Source organism: Hippocampus bargibanti, linkage group LG01 (assembly GCF_051943395.1).
Source record: "Hippocampus bargibanti isolate YZ-2025 linkage group LG01, ASM5194339v1, whole genome shotgun sequence".
NCBI classification, from domain to species: Eukaryota; Metazoa; Chordata; class Actinopteri; order Syngnathiformes; family Syngnathidae; genus Hippocampus; species Hippocampus bargibanti.
Window position 1 is genome coordinate 26,927,696 of NC_142734.1, and position 21,185 is coordinate 26,948,880.

The window sequence follows — 21,185 nt, forward strand, 5'->3', positions numbered from 1 at the left end:
TTCTTTATGTATTTTTGGCAGGCCATAGATACATGGCGTGGCCTCTCCCGGGTATAATCTAAAATACATCTGTTTGTCTATATGTTTTCCTTTCTCTAGCTTTTGGAGACAGTCAATCATTTCTTTCTTGTATCTATTGGAAGGGTCCCTTTTTAGTTGCTCATACGTGTTAGAATCACTGATTAACCTATTTATTTTGTCTTCATAATCCAATGTGTTGAGCAGCACTGTGCATCTGCCCTTGTCTGCTGGCAAAATAGTAATATTTTTGTCTTTTTGTAGAATAGTTAACGCCTTTCTCTCTTCTAATGTTACTATAACTACAATAGATTATATCACAGCTACTGAATCGGCTATTAAAAATAACAAACTTTCGTATGCAGAGGCAGATGATCTACGCATTAAAATATCAGCTCTTCTCAGTAGAATACATAAACAAACAATAATTAAATAAAATAAAACATTTAAATAGATAGGAAACAGTGGGGGGTGGGGAGGTTGGGGCACCAACACGATTTAAAAGGCCATCAGCAAAGAACTGTTATCAATTAAACGGTACCTTGATCGAGGAATGCACCAAATTTAAATTGTTTGGAGGACCAAGATGACTATTTTAAAGTAGCGACACGGTGGACTATTGGCTGGAACTTCTGCCTTGTATTTGAAGGGTTTGAAACCTTGTTTTTTTTTCTTTTTGTTCCCATTCTGCTGGCTAGCAAGCGGCTTGGTTCATAAATCCGTACTCTCACATAGACTTGAGACTGGTCCACTTTTTGAATGAATGATTTTGAATGATTCCAAATAGAATTGATCTCAATGGCAGAATTCGCATTTGCATTTGTCAAAAGTTGAACACACACTTGGAACTTGGAACCTCTCAAATGACTCACCAAGGGGAACTCGTGGGACACCCTCCCGTCGGGGGGCAGCTTGGCGCCAAATCCCAAAGCGGGGAACATCTTATCGCTGTCATAGTCTTGGATGATTTCACCCACCGCCTTCAAGGCCATGGCGTAGGCATTCATCTGGTACGGGTTCATGTAGTGGAGCGACGTGGACTGAGACGGATTGCCTGTCAACGCCGCACAAGAGTCATCCAAGCCAGACCTCAATTGCAAAAAAGCGTGGATCCCAAGCGGCCACGATGGGATGAGCATCGAGATGAGCAAGCCTTTACACTTTACCAGTACACTTTACCAATTTGACAGCTGCTCTTTACTAAATATTTCTCTGAATAGTTCTCCATCAGTAGGCATGCAATCCCGTGGATAGTATCAAAACAAAATACAGAGTAGTTGCATTAAGTTCATCCTGTCTACTTGATATCTAATTTAAAACAGATTCGTATCTTACAGACAGTGTATTGTCGGTGTTCAAATACCTGACATGTTTCGAAACATGACAATACACTGTCTGTAAGATAAGAATCTGTTTAAAATAAAATACAGAGTAGTTTATGTCCAGAGTTGTTTGAGACATTTCATGTACAAAAAAATCATACTTTCCAGGATGTTGGACAATAAGTCTCAGTGAAAAAAAAAACATTCTTATTGAAAGTTTGCATTTTGGGCATCGGAGGAAGGCCACACTTACCGTTGGATGCGGTGAAATCAATGGCCACTGTAAAGTGAATCTGCGTCCTAAAACACATGAGCAGAAACAACTCAGAAACAAAAGTAATCTAACTTTTTTAGTTTTAATTAATTTTTTGGGATCTATCCATCAAAGAACAAAAAACACCCTAAGTGCTTCCAGTTCGGAAACTTTCATCTATTTATCTTAACCATACATTTTTTTAATATTTACTGTGTATAAAAAATAATATATACAATTATCTTTTAACACATTATTTTTATGTAAGTAAGTAAGTAAGTAAGTAAGTAAGTATATATGTATATGATATAAAGCTGCATGCTAAGAGCGAAACAGACATAGACTCCTTGATCCACACAACCAGGATCTACAGCAGTGACATCAGGATCTCATTCGGGCTGGAGAAATGTAGTCCGTACCTCCGTATACCACAAGCCAATGGCAACCTCAAACTGGCAACAAGGAAAGTGGCTATGGCCAAGTACCTCCAGTGAGTGATGCAAGTCCTCAGAAGCCAGCTCAAGGGAAAGAACAAAACCTGGGAAATAAACAACTATGCCCTGCTGCCAGTGGTCAGATAACCAGCAGGAATAATAAGGTGGCCATAGGAAGAGATTCAGACCACGGATGTTAAGACCTGAAGCCTCCTAATCGTGCATGGAGGGTTCCATCCCAAATCCAGCACCCAGAGACTGGACACCAGCTGTAAGGATGGAGGCCTGGGACTCGTGAGTATGACAGCCACTGTCCAGGATGAAACATCCAAGCTCCATGAATACAATCAAGAGAAGGCTCCAACGGATGATATACTCAGAGAATGTCTCAGACAATGGGGAACAGACAATGAGGTGATGGAAGAGGGACCATCATGGGAGGAAAAGCCCTTACACAGGATGTACCACCGAACCGTAACTGAAGTGGTTGATCTGAACAAGTACTATCAGTGGCTAGAGAGGTCTGGCCTCAAGGACAGAACAGAGGCACTCATCCTGGCTGCTCAAGAGCAGGCCCTGAACACCAGAGCCATTCCAACACATAACTGCAGGGTGTAAGATGCTGGTAGAGAAAGCCTACATGGAGCGTCATAACCAGGTGGCTGGCATAGTCTACCGAAACATCTGTGCGGAATATGGACTGGAAACCCCAAGGTCAAAATGGGAAAAACCTCCAAAGGTGGCAGACAATGACAGAGGAAAGATCCTATGGGACTACCAGATATAAACTGACAAGATGTTAATGACAAACCAACCAGATATCGTGGTCATAGATAAAGGGCAAAGGAAAGCCGTTTTAGGGGTACCAAGTGATGGAAAGATCAGAAAGAAGGAACACGAGAAACTTGAGAAATACCAAGGGCTCAGAGAGGAGCTGGAGAGAGCCTGGAAGATAAAGGTGACAGTCGTGCCAGTAGTGGTCGGAGCACTCGGGGCAGTGACCCCCAAACTAGACGAGTGGTTGCAACAGATCCTGGGAACAACATCGGGTACCTCGGACCAGAAAAGCGCAGTGATGGGAAGAGCATGGATACTGCGCAAAACATTCAAGCTTCCTGGCCTCTGGTAGAGGACCCGAGCTAAAATGGGGGACGGACACCACCCCAGGGGTGAGACGAGGATTTATATATAAAAAATATATAGTAGGCTATTGTATGAATAGCCTGCTTAGGCAAAACAGGTTAGGCAACTTTCGCAATGCTGATGAGGGTCGTTATGCTGATGAGGTGATACCGGGGGGAGTGGGGGTAATAGGCCAGTCGTTAGTCAGGAATGTAGGAACAATCAGTGGGGCCACAGGGAGGGGTCCTCTGCCCCCCAAACCTGAGAGTAGGGACCTATCATAGCTGTGTCCGGCGCCACCATGTCTGGACATTAGGGATATATAAATGGGGCCGATACGACCAGTCAGACTTTAGTTCGCTGACGAAGCCTCTTGGATAGGAGACGAAACGTCCGAAACCTTCACTTTTGTACAGATGACGGCTGAAGAAACCTTCTCATCGATGGACCACTCCTGTACGACTGAGAGCTTACACAGACATAGTGGTTTTTGTGTTTTTTGTGTCTCCTCTCTAATTTTGTCTTAACACCTCAAACAGAAACCAGATGAAATTAACTGTAATTGGTTGAGCGTGTTTGAAAAGGTTCAATTTTTCTGTGGACAACCCCCCAAAAATTTTTGGGACAGCCCTGATCTGTACTTTCAGTTCAAGTGTGCAGCTTTAGGTACTTTGGGCCCATTTTCAGCAGAGCTTCTCATCCGAGCGTCTGCCACAAGTGCCCAGCGAACCCCAAGGGAGAAGATGTCAGAGAGGCATGAACCATTTCGCCCCCACACCCTTCTATTTTATTAGTGCTGGAGCATCACTGTTCTCTTAAAAGCTGCTTTCCACCCGTTTCTATCTGCTCCTCCGAGTTTCCTCCTGAGCAAGATCCCCTTTGTGACATTTCTAGGCCAACATTAATATTGAACATCTGCCTGGAATGTTTTTGGGCCAATTAGACTTCAGGTGCCGCTTCCCCGATGATCCGGGGCCATCTTGGGAGGGTTGCGAATGAATAGTTCAGTTGAAAGGAGAGTCGTGGAGCGTTAGGGATGGATTTCATATCCAGAGTAGAAAAGTGCGTTTTTTTTCGGCAGACCAAGAAAAAATCAAATTTTTGAATTTTAAATATTGGTTAAGATTTTGGCAAGCACCATGGAAGGTGCCATGTTTGATTTGGTTTCGTGGGGCGCATAAAATGATGTGTCGGGCCAGATTTGGCCTTTGAAATCGACTAAAGTAAAAAGGATGACCGACCACATACACACGCACTCACACACACACACACACACACACACACACACACACACACACACACACACACACACACACACACACACACACACACACACACACACGCGCACATACACACACACACACACACACACACACACACACACACACACACACACACACACACACACACACACACACACACACACACACACACACACACACATTTTGCGTGGGCTATTGCTCCTGGCCTTCCCAATTTCCCTTCTGAGGTGCGTCGAGGATTAGCTGAGATGCTGAGCCCACAAATGATTCCACGATGGGAAAATCAATGCGGAACAATGTTTGACTGATGCTGCAGGATTGTTGGGCTTTTGCCTCCTCTTGCAAACAACTAATAGCCAGGCTGGGAAGTGGGGTGTTAGGGTGGGGGCTATTTTTATCCCTGCCTCCCAAGCCGGTCTTCGATAAAAGTGGCGGGGAATCTTCTCTTGATCGATGTTGTGCTTCACAGAAGAAAAATCAAGGTGCCATCGCCATTGCCTGCCATGGATCAAATCGATCTTAAAAATAACAGCGCATGCCCCCCGCCAAGTGTTGTATTCAGATTTTTTTAGAAAATGACATTTTGTATATAGATAGAGGGTGGCGCAGAAGTACATCCATCCATCCATCCATCAATCCACCCATGCATCCATATAGCCAGCTACCAATACAGTAAAGTCTCGTTATATCGATATCGGTTATATCGATAGTACTGCTTATTATGATACTATTTTCATTTCATTTATGATATACTTAGTTCCGGTTATTACGATAATCCGGTTACTACGATGCCCTTTTCATCTCCCGCCAGCCAATTTGGTCTGCTTATATCGATACAAAAGCAGCTTCAAGCTGAATCGATATTTGCTTCAGGATTTCAATACAGTACCACCATGAGCAAAATCTGTATCTGGAATACCGTTGGTCTCGTGACCAGCTTTCGTGTAGCAGAGCTCACATCTTTCATTACTGCTGCAATAGCATCTGAAACATACTGTAGTCTTCTTATATACAGTTGTTCAACACCAATTTCAACCATGGGGAAACCTAAGAATTGTGATATCGGAACGAAGTACAAGACAATAGTGGGTGTGGAGGAGAATCCAACAAGAGCAAATCCTCCATTGCGAAAGAGTTCGACGTGCCGCAGAATACTTTATCAACGTAAGTAATGTAAACGTTGCAGTTTTTGTTTTCCATACATGTATTTAATTGTGTTGTCTTCAGATATCTTTTTATCGCTTGCAATAATCACTGTTTTTCATATGTACATGCCCGGCGTTCGTGGTTTCTCCCGTGTGTATAGAACAACGTGAGGAATTTGCATTGGTTGAATTTTAGAAAGGAAATAGTCATTAAAAAAAGTGTAGACGTTTTTATTTAATGCATAAGTTTATTTTTCACTTCAATAGCAGGGTTAGAATTTCTCAGAACCCCCCCCCCCCCCCCCCACCCAGCAGGCCAACGAGTAGTGTGACAGTGGTTGGCCAACGAGTAGTGTGACAGTAGTTGCTAAATGTCAGAGATATGACAGTCAGACACTGTGGACAGAGACTCGGAACCAGAAAGATTGTCCCTACTGCCAGCAGGAAACTTAGTAATCTATGACATACGTCTGAATTCTGCGTCACTGTGCCAAGCTATTTATTGAGAGTACATGCAAATTAAAGTGATACATTAATAAAACATAGTTTTCTTGATTAGAATACCACACCTCTGGACGTTCTGAGCATCAACAGCTGTAAACAATAAAACATTGTCTTTTAATTGGTTGTCTTCCATGAACTGATAATATTGTAACCTGGCTAAAGAGCTCCTTCCTGTGAGGGAGTTCCAAGGCCAGATCTTCTAGATGAAGGTAACAGTTGAACTGGGCTGTGTCTGTTTCACTCAGATTTACTGTGGCCATCTGCGCCTTGACTGTGGGCGTATTGTTTGGTTGGCCAGCTAAGCACTGGACTTTTGAACATGCTAACTTCTTATTTTCCATCACGAGACTATTAGCTATTTAGTGCGGGGGACCTTGGAGGGTGGGGCAATTCCAAAGGTCTGAAAGACTGCCAACTGGATGCCTGAACGTCTTCCCCATTGACCCACTTATGGCCGCTTCCTGTTTGGCAAGCCCCACTGTGGACAAAATAGCATGGAAGAGACTTTGCGATGGCAGGGTTAAGGTTACATTTCGCGACGGTGGTACTGTGTGAAGCCCCCCGGAGACGGCGGCCGTGACTAAATGTTGCACGCTTTCCCTAATAGGTTCGTGTGGCGCGGAAAACAAGAATCATCATTCCGCAAAGTGCCAAGGGTTGGATGAAGCGAGACTTCCTGACTTTGCTTCTCGGTGGGGGGATGCGACTGGCCTGTTTGTTTGTCACGGGGAAAGCGCAGAATGAGTGAGGGATTCCTTTGGTTGACGCATTTGATTGATTCTGCGATATTTTTTTGGACCTGGTTATTGATTTCCGGGTGCAGGCTAGCATGATTGCTGGTTACGTTCATGGCTTTTCTCATCCCCAAACCACTTCACCGCAAAAAAAAACAAAAATGGGTTACTGTCGTCCCATTTTTAGATTTATTTTAGATGACCCTTTTACTTTGAAAAGACAATAACTTGCAAGATGGTGAACGAGAGAGAGAAAAAGGGGGACAGATCTGGGACACCAGATACCAGTGTGGACAGACCACCAGACAGAAGACAAGTCAAAAGCAGGACGGGGAACTCAATTTGGATCATTTATCATCCTCACCGACATCGGAGCTGAGTCGAGTTTAAAGGAGATATACTTTAGGATACTATGGAGCCTACAACGGTGCTGTTGGAGTTGGTGATAGGGGGTAGATGTGGGGGATTAGAGGACTCTAAAAATCCCCTGAACAGTATGAAATCAAAAGGTTTTCAGGTTTTTCAAAATTTACCTCGCTGCGATACTCCAGTGTATGTGATGGACTAGATCACAGGTGTCAAAGTCAAGGCCCGGGGGCCAAATCTCACCCTCCACCGCATTTTATTTGACCCGCAAAAGCAAATCAAGCAAGTGAAGTTCCATGATGCTTGCTAAAGTGTCAACCAACATTTGTAAACCACAATAACAGTCATTATATTTGACTTTAAATTTGAAAACTAGTTATTCATTAATTTGTTGTGCGCTGTGTATGTAATATGTGGAGGGGATGAAACATTCTAGTGGCTTCCCCGAATTCATAATGGTCCCCGATAGGAAGCCATAACTACAATGTGGCCCGTGATAAAAAATGACTGACACCCTTAGACTAGGTCTTCACAAAAAAAACAACTAAACAAACACAAATAAAACCAATTAATACGATAATAAAACAGCGTATACTGGACCAAAACTAGCCCTTGAATAATGAAGCTAACAGCGAATAGTTAGCAATGTCACACTCCTTTTTGAGCTGTGCGCCGACGGTCATGCTACATGCTAAACTAACTTTTGTGCTTTTCAAGATGGCCGCCATGTCGGCGCATCCTGATGGGTCTACTGTAGATGTGGTGAGTGTGTCTCGATTGGAAAATATCAGTCCATCATTAGTCTATGTGATTGTGTCACAGCACTCCTTTTTTTGGGGGGGGGACAGGGGGGAATAGCAGAGAACTCACCCTCCTTTAATGTAATCCAGGAATGTGTGCTCGGACTCAGTACTGAATGACATCAAGGACACCTGATGAAAAAAAGCAACAACAACAAGACATCTTGAATGTTATGCTAATGAATGATGCTAAATGAAGACTTTCATTAGCATAACTACACTTGTGGTCACCTGATTATCATGACTGCTAAATATATCGATTACCATGGCGTCTCATTGATTGTTGCGCCGCCGACTGTCTACGTCGCAAAACGGTGACCATGCGAGTGAGAGGAATAAAAGCAGCTTGGTGCCTAATGTACTCACCGTCCCAGAGTTGACATATCGCTTTTTCTTGAGCTTCTTTTTGGCGTTCATCACCTTGGGTGGACATGGCGTCAGGGGGGGGGGGGGATTAAGTAGGATCATGATTACAGGAACGGGATTATTTTCATTGCGTGTTGAGAGCTACATTCTGGAGATTAATTTCAAGAATTCATATTTGTACACAAACGTTGCAACACATGTAGAGTGACAATAGACCATAATACATAGCCACATATTTTTAATCGTCTGCGGCAAATGACTGCCATTGCAGTAGCTAACTGAGTCACAGTGCAGTAGACAATCCAATTGTCTAATTTTTGCCCCCCTCGCCCAATAATAAAATAACAATTCAAATTATGATCTATGATTTTCTTTAGCGGAGGGTCGTTTGTCTTCCTTTCAACTGCTGTTTTTGATGGAAAATTCTTATCATTAGTTATGTTTCACTACTTTTTGGAGTAGATAGATAGATAGATAGATAGATAGATAGATAGATAGATAGATAGATAGATAGATAGATAGATAGATAGATAGATAGATAGATAGACAGACAGACAGACAGACAGACAGATAGATAGATAGATAGATAGATAGATAGATAGATAGATAGATAGATAGATAGATAGATAGATAGATAGATAGATAGATAGATAGATAGATAGATAGATAGATAGATAGATAGATAGATAGATATACATACACATACACATGGTTTTCAATGTCTATATAATGGCGATGAAATAACAGATTCACATTTCCACTCATTTTCAACACGCAAATATGTATCCATTTCTTTCTTTCTTTCTTTCTTTCTTTCTTTCTTTCTTTCTTTCTTTCTTTCTTTCTTTCTTTCTTTCTTTCTTTCTTTCTTTCTTTCTTTCTTTCTTTCTTTCTTTCTTTCTTTCTTTCTTTCTTTCTTTCTTTCTTTATTTATTTATTTATATATATATATATATTCAATAATTTGTTTATTTATTGATTCTTTCATTCATTTATAAAGTCATCTATTCACCCATTAATTAATGATTTTATTTATCTATTCATCTATTCACCAATGTATTCATGTATTCATTTATGTATTCATTCATTCATTTATAATTTAACCTCATCTACGAATGAACTGACCTCCCTGTCTATTAAAAAAAAAAATCCAACATGGCCACTAGGATAAAAAAGTTTCCAATGGACCGGGCCTGGTGTGTAAAACCTTTAGTGAATTTGCAGTCACCTCATAGACGTTGAGTTGGCTTGGACCCCGACATAATTCTTTGTAGCTGCTGGTGAATTCGCCAATGAAGTCGTGGCTGGGAGAAAATGACATCGACACAAAAAAAAATGCCGTTCGTTACACAATGCGCCGACGTGGGAGTGCGCGTGTGTGTGTGTGTATCTGACCTTCCATCTCTGTCCCAGTCATATACTTCCACTTTGATTGTTCTGTAAACAGAAATAAAAAACAAGAGGACAAAGACATTTGTTATTGTCAAGGTGAGTAATACAGAAGGCAAACAAGCTGCCAACTTGTGATTCATGAGATTTAAAAAAAAAGTTTCAAAATATGCTCCATTCTCTAGTTGCTTTTATAGATATAGGAAGTGAATGTACAATTTTCAACCCCCCCCTTCACCACCTCCTCCATTTGCTAGACCCAATTGACTTGAAGGTGGGCTTAGACGGACAGAAAAAAAGAAACAAAAAACAAAAATGTCTTTGGAGACTTCCCGCCATGCGAACGGGCCCAAACTTTGAGCATTTCTTCACATCGGCCATCCGAAACACAACATCAACGGAAATTATGCCGAAATATTTTTGTCAAAAGCTCTGTCACGAGACGAGAGTTTTGGTCATGCGAATTCAAACGTGCCATTTTGGTGGTGAACACAAATCAGACTCAATAAGCTTTAAAGGACAACCGACGGCATTTTTTTGGTTCCTAACTGATATCAGAAAAATGTTTTATAGCATCTAAAATACCCAAAACACGCAGGCTGATATTTTTAGTCAAATGAAAAACACCAATAAAAATGTTATGGAATTGTCTGCTGGTCAGGCAGCATCACCACCCGGCACAGGAAAAGAGTGGAGCGCCTTGTCAAGAGGGCCAGTTCTGTCCTGGGCTGCTCGCTGGACTCTCTGGAGGAGGTGGGCAACAGACGGACGCTAGCTAAACTAAAAGCTATGATGGACAGCCCCTCCCACCCCCTCCTGCCCACCCTGACAGCACTGGGTAGCTTCTTTAGCCAGAGACTATTACACCCGCGCTGCAAGAAGGAGAGGTACCGCCGCTCGTTCCTACCGACTGCTGTCAAGCTTTGCAATTCTCAATGATCACATGTGAAGAAAAAAAAATGGACAGTTGTATATATGGGTTGATGCAATACATCAATATGCCTTTCTTGATACTTGCACTATGTACATTTTTTTTAATGAAACGGTTTTGCACATTTACATTTGCACAGTATACAGTTGACATTATTATTTTGTTATGCTTAGAATACCTTGTTTTCTATCCTTTCACTCCCCACCCCATCCCCTTTCAATTGCTGCTGTGGACTGCAAATTTTCTCATTGTGGGACGAATAACGGTTTTCTGATTCTGATTCTGAAATGACTTAAAGTGTCCAATAACGACTTCAAAATGAAATCGGAAATGGCCAGTTTCAGAAGGCCCCGCCCCCTTGTTCGTGACATCATGCCAATACGTCTTTCCTTGCTCGAGAATCAAAACAATGGCTTGAGATTCAGAGAAGATGCTTTCTTGTTACTCATCCAGTTATGAATATGATTCAAATAGTTCTGAAGAGGAAAGCATAAATGATTGCAATCAATTAAAGGAGTCCTCCCATATAAATTTGAGCCGTCAATGACAGCAATGTAGTGTCCCTGAAAATGCAAAAGAGTGCGCCCAACCTCCATTGGAAATGGGCTGATTTGTCTGCTGGGAATTTGTGTCAACTGGTATCAAAATAGTAGTCTTGGTGCAACACACAATGATTCACCATCGCGTGATGTGTCTTCTTTCTAATTTTGCCATCAACACGGATCAACACGAAGTTTTCAAACCAAACAAAGTACCCAAAATGCATTGTGTGTCGCTTTCTCGGTCAGGGGCGTTCCAAATGTGACGTCAGATAGGGGATCGTCATCAACTCGAAAACAAGGCTTCCTGAATATTCAGCGCGAGTCTTAAAACGTAAAATATAGCATATGCGGTGGAATCTTTGTAAAATACGCTCAGTAGAAGTCATTTGAAGTGATTTTACAAATTATAAACACAACTTGTCCAGAGGTGTTGGTTGTCCTTTAAGGAAAATAAATAAATAAATAAATAAATAAATAAACTGACACACTTTGATTGTTGTTGACCATAACGGGATGTGACAAAATATATAATGTTTCTGTTTAAAACATCCCCGAAATGACAGCTTCGCACTGGGGAAGACAGGAGACGAAAAACGAAAAGGCAGCGACAATCTGTTTACAACTTGTCGGTGTACGGCTGGATTGCGCAATATTCTCGCTACCACGTGGCTCAATTCCAATTGCGAGGGGGGGGGGGGGGCACCTGTCATAGTCTCCGTTGCAGAGCGCTCGCACGGGGATGGAGAAGGGCTGCCACACGGGGTTCAGCGTGCTCTTCACCACTTCCGTCTTGTGGCAGATAGTAAAGCTGAAAAGGAAGGATCGAAAAATGGGTTTCGGCCCGTTACCGACTTTGCTTTTTGAGACCTCAGCTAAAAGGCAAGAAAAAAAACGTACGTGCCATCTTCATTGCTCCTGTAGAAGACCATAAAAGGGTCCGACTTGCCGAAGAAGTCCTTCTTGTCCAATTTGTTGGCGCAAAACTGCATGGTGCTGTAGTCCTTGAAAGGGAGGAAAAATAAAACATGTTATATTATATATACATCTTTTTTATATTATTCTTATTTTTATGTCTTTACTTTGGTGGTGCAAAACTGCATGGTTCTGTAGTCTTTGACAAGGAGGAAAAATAGAAAATAAAAAATATTTTATATTATACATTAATATAAATGGAAATATTTTTTATATTTATTATTTTGATTTCTTTTTGTTGGCGCGAAACTGTATGGTGCTGTAGTATTTGACAAGGAGGAAAAATAGAAAATAAAAAAATATTTTATATTATACATTAATATAAATGGAAATATTTTTTATATTTATTATTTTTATTTATTTTTGTTGGCGCGAAACTGTATGGTGCTGTAGTCTTTGACAAGGAGGAAAAATAGAAAATAAAAAATATTTTATATTATACATTAATATAAATGGAAATATTTTTTATATTTATTATTTTTATTTCTTTTTGTTGGCGCGAAACTGTATGGTGCTGTAGTATTTGACAAGGAGGAAAAATAGAAAATAAAAAAATATTTTATATTATACATTAATATAAATGGAAATATTTTTTATATTTATTATTTTTATTTATTTTTGTTGGCGCGAAACTGTATGGTGCTGTAGTATTTGACAAGGAGGAAAAATAGAAAATAAAAAAATATTTTATATTATACATTAATATAAATGGAAATATTTTTTATATTTATTATTTTTATTTCTTTTTGTTGGCGCAAAACTGTATGGTGCTGTAGTATTTGACAAGGAGGAAAAATAGAAAATAAAAAAATATTTTATATTATACATTAATATAAATGGAAATATTTTTTATATTTATTATTTTTATTTATTTTTGTTGGCTCGAAACTGTATGGTGCTGTAGTATTTGACAAGGAGGAAAAATAGAAAATAAAAAAATATTTTATATTATCCATTAATATAAATGTAAATATTTTTTATATTTATCATTTTTATTTCTTTATTTTTGTTGGCGTGAAACTGTATGGTGCTGTCGTCCTTGAGAAGGAGGAAAAATTGAAAAAAATATATTATATATAAATATACATATTTTTTTATATTGTATTATGTTTTATTTATTTATTTGTTTGTTTTTTTGGGCGCAAAATTGCATGGGGGTTTTATATGTACTGTACAGTATATCAAGACGACAGAGCACTAAAAAGAGAAGTCTTCAAGAAGTCCACGCACACTGACCAATACTTACTTTTTGAATCGAACCACCCACAACAACACAAACTAGGAGTTATCAGAACCCTCCAACTAATACCAACAAGCGTAGACAAGGTAGAAAAGGGAGTCAAAACATGTCACAGTAACCACAAACTGTGGTTACCCTCAGTGGTCTTTTAACAAATGTAAAAAGAAAAGAATAGGGAACGAAACCAAAGATCCTGAAGATACTAAAAGGAGAGGAGGAGCAGTATCTTATATGGCAGGGGTTTCTGAAAAACTACAAATAGTCCTTTGGCAACACAAAATTCCTACCTATTTCAAACCGACAAACACTTTAAGACAAAAATTAGTGATTCCAAAATATAGGGTACCAAATGAAAAACAAAGTACAGTGAGACCTCAACTTACAAACACCTTAACTTACAAACTTATCGTCTTACAAATTTATGAAAATTAAACCTTATAATAAGCACTATTTTCATAATACACACCCACCACGGCTGGCGGAGTGATCTTTGGCGGAAGCACACGACCGAACAGCACCAACAGTCCTTATGGAAGGTGACTCTCCTTCCATAAGCCATCAACGACCATCAAAAAGGTAAATAAAACTTTATTTTACAGCACAGTTTATTTCTTTAATTCCAGTCGTCATGTAATGCGCCACTCTTTCCAAACATCGATTCCCTTTGACCTTCAACCTCCAACACCATTCCATCAAGCCATAAATGACCATCACAAATGTGACTTTATGATACAATGCAGTGTATTTCTTTCATTGCAATACAATAGCACATGTATTATACATAGAATAAGGTATGTTGTGTGTAGTTTTAAGGCTTATTTAGTTGAAAAGTATATTTTATGGAAACCCGGGAACGGATTATTCCCATTTTAATGGTTTCCTATGGGAATTTTTTTTTGAGAAACACACTTTTCGCCTTACACACTGTCTGGGAACCAATTAAGTTCGTAAGTTGAGATCTCACTGTAATGTAGTTTTTTCAATACATTGTAAAAATGAAGATTGTAAAGGCAATACATTGGGGAGAAGCTAAACATCCGACACCGTCAAAGAAGTACAGATGACGGCTGAAGAAACCTTTTCATCAATTATTTTCAGAGGTTGTCAGCATAATATTATTATCCTAGCATTATTATGACCATTATTGTTATTATCCTTATTATTAACTGATACGGTAGCAGGAGACGAGCCGAGAAGACTGTGCTTTGGGTCGTGCGCTGGAAGCACGTGTGAGTGCAGCTAATAATACACGAAGAAGACTAGCATTAGCATAATTACCGTCATTTGGGCCAACGTTTCAATGGAGGCTGCCATTAGAGACACAATGAACACGGCCTTAAAACACTCCCGCTTTCAGACGGCGGTCACGCTCTGCATGATCGTATGCTAATAGGGCGGTACAGCCGAATGGCAAAAGACACCCGAAAGCCACGATGTCTAGAAAAAAACAGTCCAACACCACTAGCCTGTGGACCGTTTTGGATGGGTCTTTGCAGTCTCCATGATGAAATATCTACATTGAGTGGGTATGTGAAAAAAGTGAAAGTGTACACATCGTCTTATAACAAGAAAAAAGATATCAAAGAAAAACAAAGGATGAGTGTGCGTTGCAGCATTGATGCTTGCACTCCACCGCATCCAGGAATTTGTGCTTTGTCTAATGTGAAAACACCCAAAATAGTCTGCTCGGTTTAGAGTGCCTTGTTGTCAGACCTGGAGAGAAGACGGAAGAGCGACTGTTAAAATAAATAAATAAATAAATAGAAAGATAGTAATATAGCTAGATAGCAAGATAGAAAGATTGCTAGATGGCAAGATAGCCAGAAGGCTATATAGCAAAATATCCAGATAGCTTGATAGCAAGATAGCGCTCTTTGTTTTCAAGTGCCCGTAATACAATTGGGTGGAGTTGAGTCTCTCATACAGGGATGGCATTCAAAATAATTGACTCAGAGCAGCAGCGCTCCGCAATTATATTCAAATACACAGGAGCAAATGCTGTCAGTGGGGTATTAAGAATAATTGGGCCCGAGCATGCGTTTCATGATTCATGCAACCCGCTAAATGCTGGGCTCTGGCCACTGGTTTGCTTTCGCATCATTTTAAGATGAGTATCATGGACAGGATGGTAAAAAAATAAAACAAAAACAATTGAAACACATCCACCATCTTAAACAGCGAGAGGGACAGAGACAGAGGGTGCTCATTTGATGACAACCTATTAAAGCTGCTTCGCCCCGTCGATGTTTCCAATCATACATTTAATGTTTCAAATCATCCCTGTGAGGATGATGAAAATGGTGAGGAGCTGATTAAAATCCTCTGTGGTGGCAAAATCAAATCATCACGAGGCCAAGAATCGACTTGCGGGTCCACAATGACACCATTTTATTGTTTCCTAACTGACATCAGAAAAACGTTTTATAGCATCTAAAATACCCAAAACACGCAGTATGATATTTTTACTCAAATGCAAAACATATATATATATATATATATATGGGAGTATTTTGTCCTTTGGGTGTACCAAGATATATATATATATATATATATATATTGGAAATATGTGGATGTGGCTAAATTGAAGTCTTGTTATATCGATATCGGTTATATCGATAGTACTGCTTATGACGATACTATTTTCATTTCCCGGCAAATTTCTAGTCTTTTATGATATAATTAGTTCCGGTTAGTACGATACTCGGTTATTATGATAATCCGGTTACAACGATGCCCTTTTCATTCCCCGCCAGCCAATTTGGTCTGCTTATATGGATACAAAAGCAGCTACAGCTGAGTCAATATTTGCTTAAGGATTTCAATACAGTACCACCATTAGCGAAATCTGTATCTGTAACACCGTTGGTCACGTGACCAGCTATCGTGTAGCAGAGCTCACATCTTTCATTACTGCTGAAATAGCATATGAAACGTACTGTAGTCTTATATACAGTTGTTCAACACCAATTGCAACCATGGGGAAACGTAAGAATTGTGATATGGGAACGAAGTACAAGGCAATAGTGGCTGTGGAGGAGAATCCAACAAGAAGCAAATGCTCCATTGCGAAAGTGTTTGACGTGCCGCAGAATACTTTATCAACATAAGTAATGTAAACGTTGCAGTGTATTCAATTGTGTTGTATTCAGATATCTTTTTATCGCTTGCAATAATCACTATTTTTCATACTTATGTACATGCTGGCGTTCGTGGTTTTTCTCGTGTGTATCGAACAACTTGAGGATTTTGCATTGGTTGAATTTTAGAAAAGAAATTGTCATTAAAAAGTGTAAAGACATTTTTATTTAATGCATAAGCTTATTTTTCACTTCAATACAGTACAAAAGCATGCTAGCTATGCAATCCATGAACGCAAGGAGAAAATTACATGCCGCAGGATCGGATATATCGATAGTCCAGTTATATCGATATTTTTTCTGACTCCCGATAATATCGATATAACGAGACTTTACTTTGTATATATATATATATATATATATTTTCATACGCCAACAACAGTGTCTCCCCAGCTGCACACACAGTAAATATGCTTTGAAATGAAGGTTTTCACATGAAATAAATATGGACGCCCATGTAAGGTGCAGCACACTCTGAGCGAGTGGAACTAAAAGATCCCTTTGTGTCTTTACCACTGAGCCTTTTTTCCCCATCATTTGCAATCCGCTCGAAAGCCGCCAGAGCGTTGGGGCGGATGTTCGATGTGGTGTGCGATGGTAGCGAGCGGGCTAATAGGAAATATTAGCACGGAGCCGAGTCAATTAGCCATCCAGTTCTTGCCTCAGGTAGAAATTCTGCAACATGTGTCTAAGTGGACAAATTAACTCACCCGGGGAGAGTGAAAAAAATAATTTACCCGTGATTTCATCAGTGATGAAATCACTTTGGCGCAGGCTTGAATCATTCGGCGCCGCCTTTGCTAAACACTCCTGAAAGCCACGCGCGCGCCCTCCCCCCACCCGATGGTGTCATGTTTGTGTAGCTCAATCTTAAAAGGCAAAACAAATACTGTATCATCATTGAATAGTTGCAGCTTCTCTCTGGTTGTGCAGAACATCACGTTAGCAAGTGTCGAATCATTTGATGCTTTGCTTTTATATCATTAAAGATTCATGGAGGAAATGCATACGGCCGCGCCGCCAACTTTATAGCCGAGAGGGAAACAAGTGGTAAGCGTTAAGCCCCCCCCCCCCCCCCCCCCCCCCCCCCCCCCCCCCCCCCCCCCCCCTCCAGCTTCACAGGCGGAACTTAATAGGATTGTTTACCATCCTTGGCGAGCCAACAGAGATCGCAGCAGACTATACAATATTAATGCGTACACGCCGGCATCCAGAGAAAACAATAGAGGGGGGGGGGTGTCACTGAAAAGTTTGAATTGTTCATATTTATTTATTAATTGGTGTGTTTATTTATTTGACCGTTTATCTATTTACATATTTATGTGTGTTTATTTATTTATTTATTATTTATTTGTGTGTGGTTATTTATCCATTTATTTTTATATTCATTTATTTTATTTTTGAACTTATTTATATTTATAGGTGTGTTTATTTATTTATCCATTTATCTATTATCTATTTATTGATTTTTTTTTTTATATTTTTAGTTTATTTTTTATTTATTTATATCTATTTTTTGAATTGCTTGAGGACCAAATCCACAAAAGACCAAAACCCCCGCCGGGCTGTGACTTTAACACCTGTGAACTATTGTTGAAGTTACCATACTGGGGGTCTTTGGTTACAAGAAAATGCTTCCAATCTTTCTCTTAGTAGTTACAACTGAAAGTTTTTCAATTTTGGTAGAGATTTTAGCAAGCGTCATGCAATGTTCCCTCAAAATTTTGACGTGTCTGAGCAGACACACAAGCTCCCTGAGCATACTGAGGACCACTGTGAGCAACATCAGATGTGTACTAGTGATGTATCATTTGTGAACGAGCCGGTTCTTAGAACGTAGAGAGCCGCTTCCTAACAAGGAGCCGGAAATGAGAGCCGACTTTTTTTGTCCTCAATTCCCTGCCCCGAGTTTTCGGTTAAAGCCGCATGTGATTGGTCGGTATCCGTGGCTGTTCTGATTGGCTGCGTAGCGTACGTGAACTGTACGGTATTATTGGCTGGACACCTGTCACTCAATGAGTTACATTGCAAAATGTGCGCTGCATAGATGTTCTTGTTCGCTCAGTATGTGCAAGCAGTGCGCGTTTGCGCACGCGCGCTGCTTAGAGGGAACATTAGCGTTATGGAATTTGACATGCTTGAATTGCTTTGGCGGGCGACAAAAAATGATGTGGCGGGCCATATCTGGCCCCTGGACTTCGATTTGGCCACCAGTGTTCTCAGGCAAAAACTTACTCTGCAGTTACCCAACTCCTCCGCAGACAAGATGATAGTCCCGCATTTCTTCCCGGGTATTCCACTGCAAAACAAGCAAACAAAAAAAACATCAATCAACAAATAAATGAAAGTAAAGCAATAGACAAATGTTGGGAATCGCGGCGGACACAACCTGGTGAACAAAAACGAATCAATGGCAGCCGGCAGTCCGACATGTCAAACGGCGGCCACAAAACTCTAATGAGCGCACGATTTGCTTTCTCCGCTGCGGCTGCTTCATGTGTGAAGATGTTTTTTCTATTTTGTTTTTTTGCGTGTGATCTTGATGCAATGTGGTGGAAAACTGGTGTAACTCAGTGATCTGCTTGAAAAAAAATATCACGTCAGAGCATGAAGACGAACACCAGAGCGGCTACGGTGGATTAGAAATCCAATTATGTGAACACCATATTAGAAGTTCAATAGCTCCGTTGATAATTCATATTTCGCACTCCACCCTCCGAGCCTCCTGCTTCCAAATGGATCTTGAGAAAGTAGTTTTTGTTTGTTTGTTCTTACATCCTTGGCATTCACAAAGCAACAAAAGTGGAAATTTGATTCATGTCCATTCACCCAATGCATCATTCAGGTCAGGGGTCAGTCGGAGGTGACCCAGGACTGGTCACCACCGATGGTGATGTCACGGCAAATTTATATTATAAGCAGCAGCACCAATTTCAAAGATGTCATTTAAAAAGGTAAAAAAAATGTTTGCCAAATAGATGTATGGATTGACATCAATGACATGAATTGGTGGAGTTCAGACATGTCCAAAGTCGGGCCCTTGGTCTATTTTCAAATCAATAACATCTGGCCTGCATGTCAAATTAAGACATTGGCCCGTCGCGCTGTTATAAGTGTGTGCTAAGTGCAATGCATTGTGTGTCGCTTTCTCGGTCAGGGGGCGTTCCAAATGTGACGTCACGTAGGGGATCGTCATCAACTTGAAAAAAATACTTCCTGAATATTCAGCGCGAGTCTTAAAACTTTGATCCTCTCCCCTTTCATCTGGAACTGCTTTATGTAACAAAGAGGGTACAGAAAGTGCTTAAGAATGAATGTCCCTCTGTGCCTTTGTGTTGTCATATTATTTATTTAGTTTTTTTTGTTCTTTTGACTTCAAGACGGCGCCGCGAGAGTGGCTGCCTTTCCAGCAGCTCCTGTGTTTTGCTTTTCTACTTTCATTTCTTTCATAACCTTTCTGCTGTGAAATGTAAATTTCTCCACTGCGAGACTAATAAAGGCAAATCCAATCCAATCCAATCCAATCCAATCCAATCCAATCTTTGTAAAATACGCTCGGTCAAAGTCATTTGAAGTGATTTTACAAATTAGGAACACAACTTGTCTGGAGGCGTTGGTTGTCCTTTAAAATGTCCATTTTCTCAATTAAAAAATGGTAAAATGTTTTTCTAAATTTAAAAAATATATAAGATGGCAATTTTCTATTTTTGTTGTAATTTTCTAAAATGGTGCCAATCAACAAAAGAAGGAAAGTTGACTTTCAATGTCCATTCAATTTTCATCTGCATGATTGAAATGTATGAAGGTCGCCCCTCCCTCCCAACATTTTTAACACACCACAATGTTTGGACCACCTTGGTATAATTGGTATTCATTGCCCAAACATTAGGCTCATAAATGTTACTGTGGGGTTGAATGAACGCTGGTGCGAGTGGCTGCTGCTGCTCACCCGCAGAGAAAAAATATCCTGTGACTGTAAAGCAGGGGTGTCAAAGTCATTTTTTGCCATGGGCCACATTGTAGTTATGGTTTCCTCTCGAGGGCCGTTATGAATTTGGGGAACCCATTAGAATGTTTAAATCCCTTCAAATATGACATATAGAGCACACAGCAAATTAATGAATAACTCGTTTTCAAATCTGAAGTCAAGAATAATGACTTTTATTGTGGTTGACATCCAAAAATATGAAATTTTGGCTCAGATTTTAGCAATCATCATGGAATTCAACAAGTTTGATTTGCTTTCGCGGGCCGAAAAAAATGATGTGGCGGGCCGGATTTGGCCCGCAGGCCTTGACTTTGACACCTGTGCTGTAAAGTTTCCTTGAAAGGCGCTTATAAATGAAATGTATTATTATTATAAATCACTATTGTTCCAACAAATCAATCTGGGAAATTTAACACGTGTGAAAAGGTCGTTTTTTTTGTAGCCGCTGCGATTCGAAAACAGACTCCCGAAAAATAACTCTGTAACATCACACTGAGATTCTTTTGATTGACTGTTTTGAATGACAAAGTACGAAATTCAGAGTAAAAAGGAAGAAACTTGTTTAGAAAGCGCAACAGTCAAATACGGTGGCCTGTAAGGGGAAGAAAAATCAATTTGTCCTTTAAAGGACAACCGACATCTCCGGACAAGTTGTGTCCA

The 21,185-nt window shown here is 40.2% G+C and overlaps 1 protein-coding gene across 2 annotated transcripts in view; it reads right to left on the reverse strand.

Moving 5' to 3' along the window:
- Positions 1 to 21,185, reverse strand: part of cpne5a (copine 5a) — a 73,515-nt gene that overhangs the window by 12,848 nt on the left and 39,482 nt on the right. For both annotated transcript variants that reach the window (XM_089006458.1, XM_089006449.1), the window contains 9 exons: positions 18,773 to 18,836; positions 12,086 to 12,189; positions 11,892 to 11,996; positions 9,722 to 9,763; positions 9,555 to 9,630; positions 8,327 to 8,380; positions 8,031 to 8,092; positions 1,594 to 1,640; positions 891 to 1,072 (listed from right to left, as the gene is read on the reverse strand). In XM_089006458.1, coding sequence (XP_088862584.1) covers positions 891 to 1,072; positions 1,594 to 1,640; positions 8,031 to 8,092; positions 8,327 to 8,380; positions 9,555 to 9,630; positions 9,722 to 9,763; positions 11,892 to 11,996; positions 12,086 to 12,189; positions 18,773 to 18,836 — 736 coding nt within the window. The remainder of the gene's footprint in view (positions 1 to 890; positions 1,073 to 1,593; positions 1,641 to 8,030; positions 8,093 to 8,326; positions 8,381 to 9,554; positions 9,631 to 9,721; positions 9,764 to 11,891; positions 11,997 to 12,085; positions 12,190 to 18,772; positions 18,837 to 21,185) is intronic.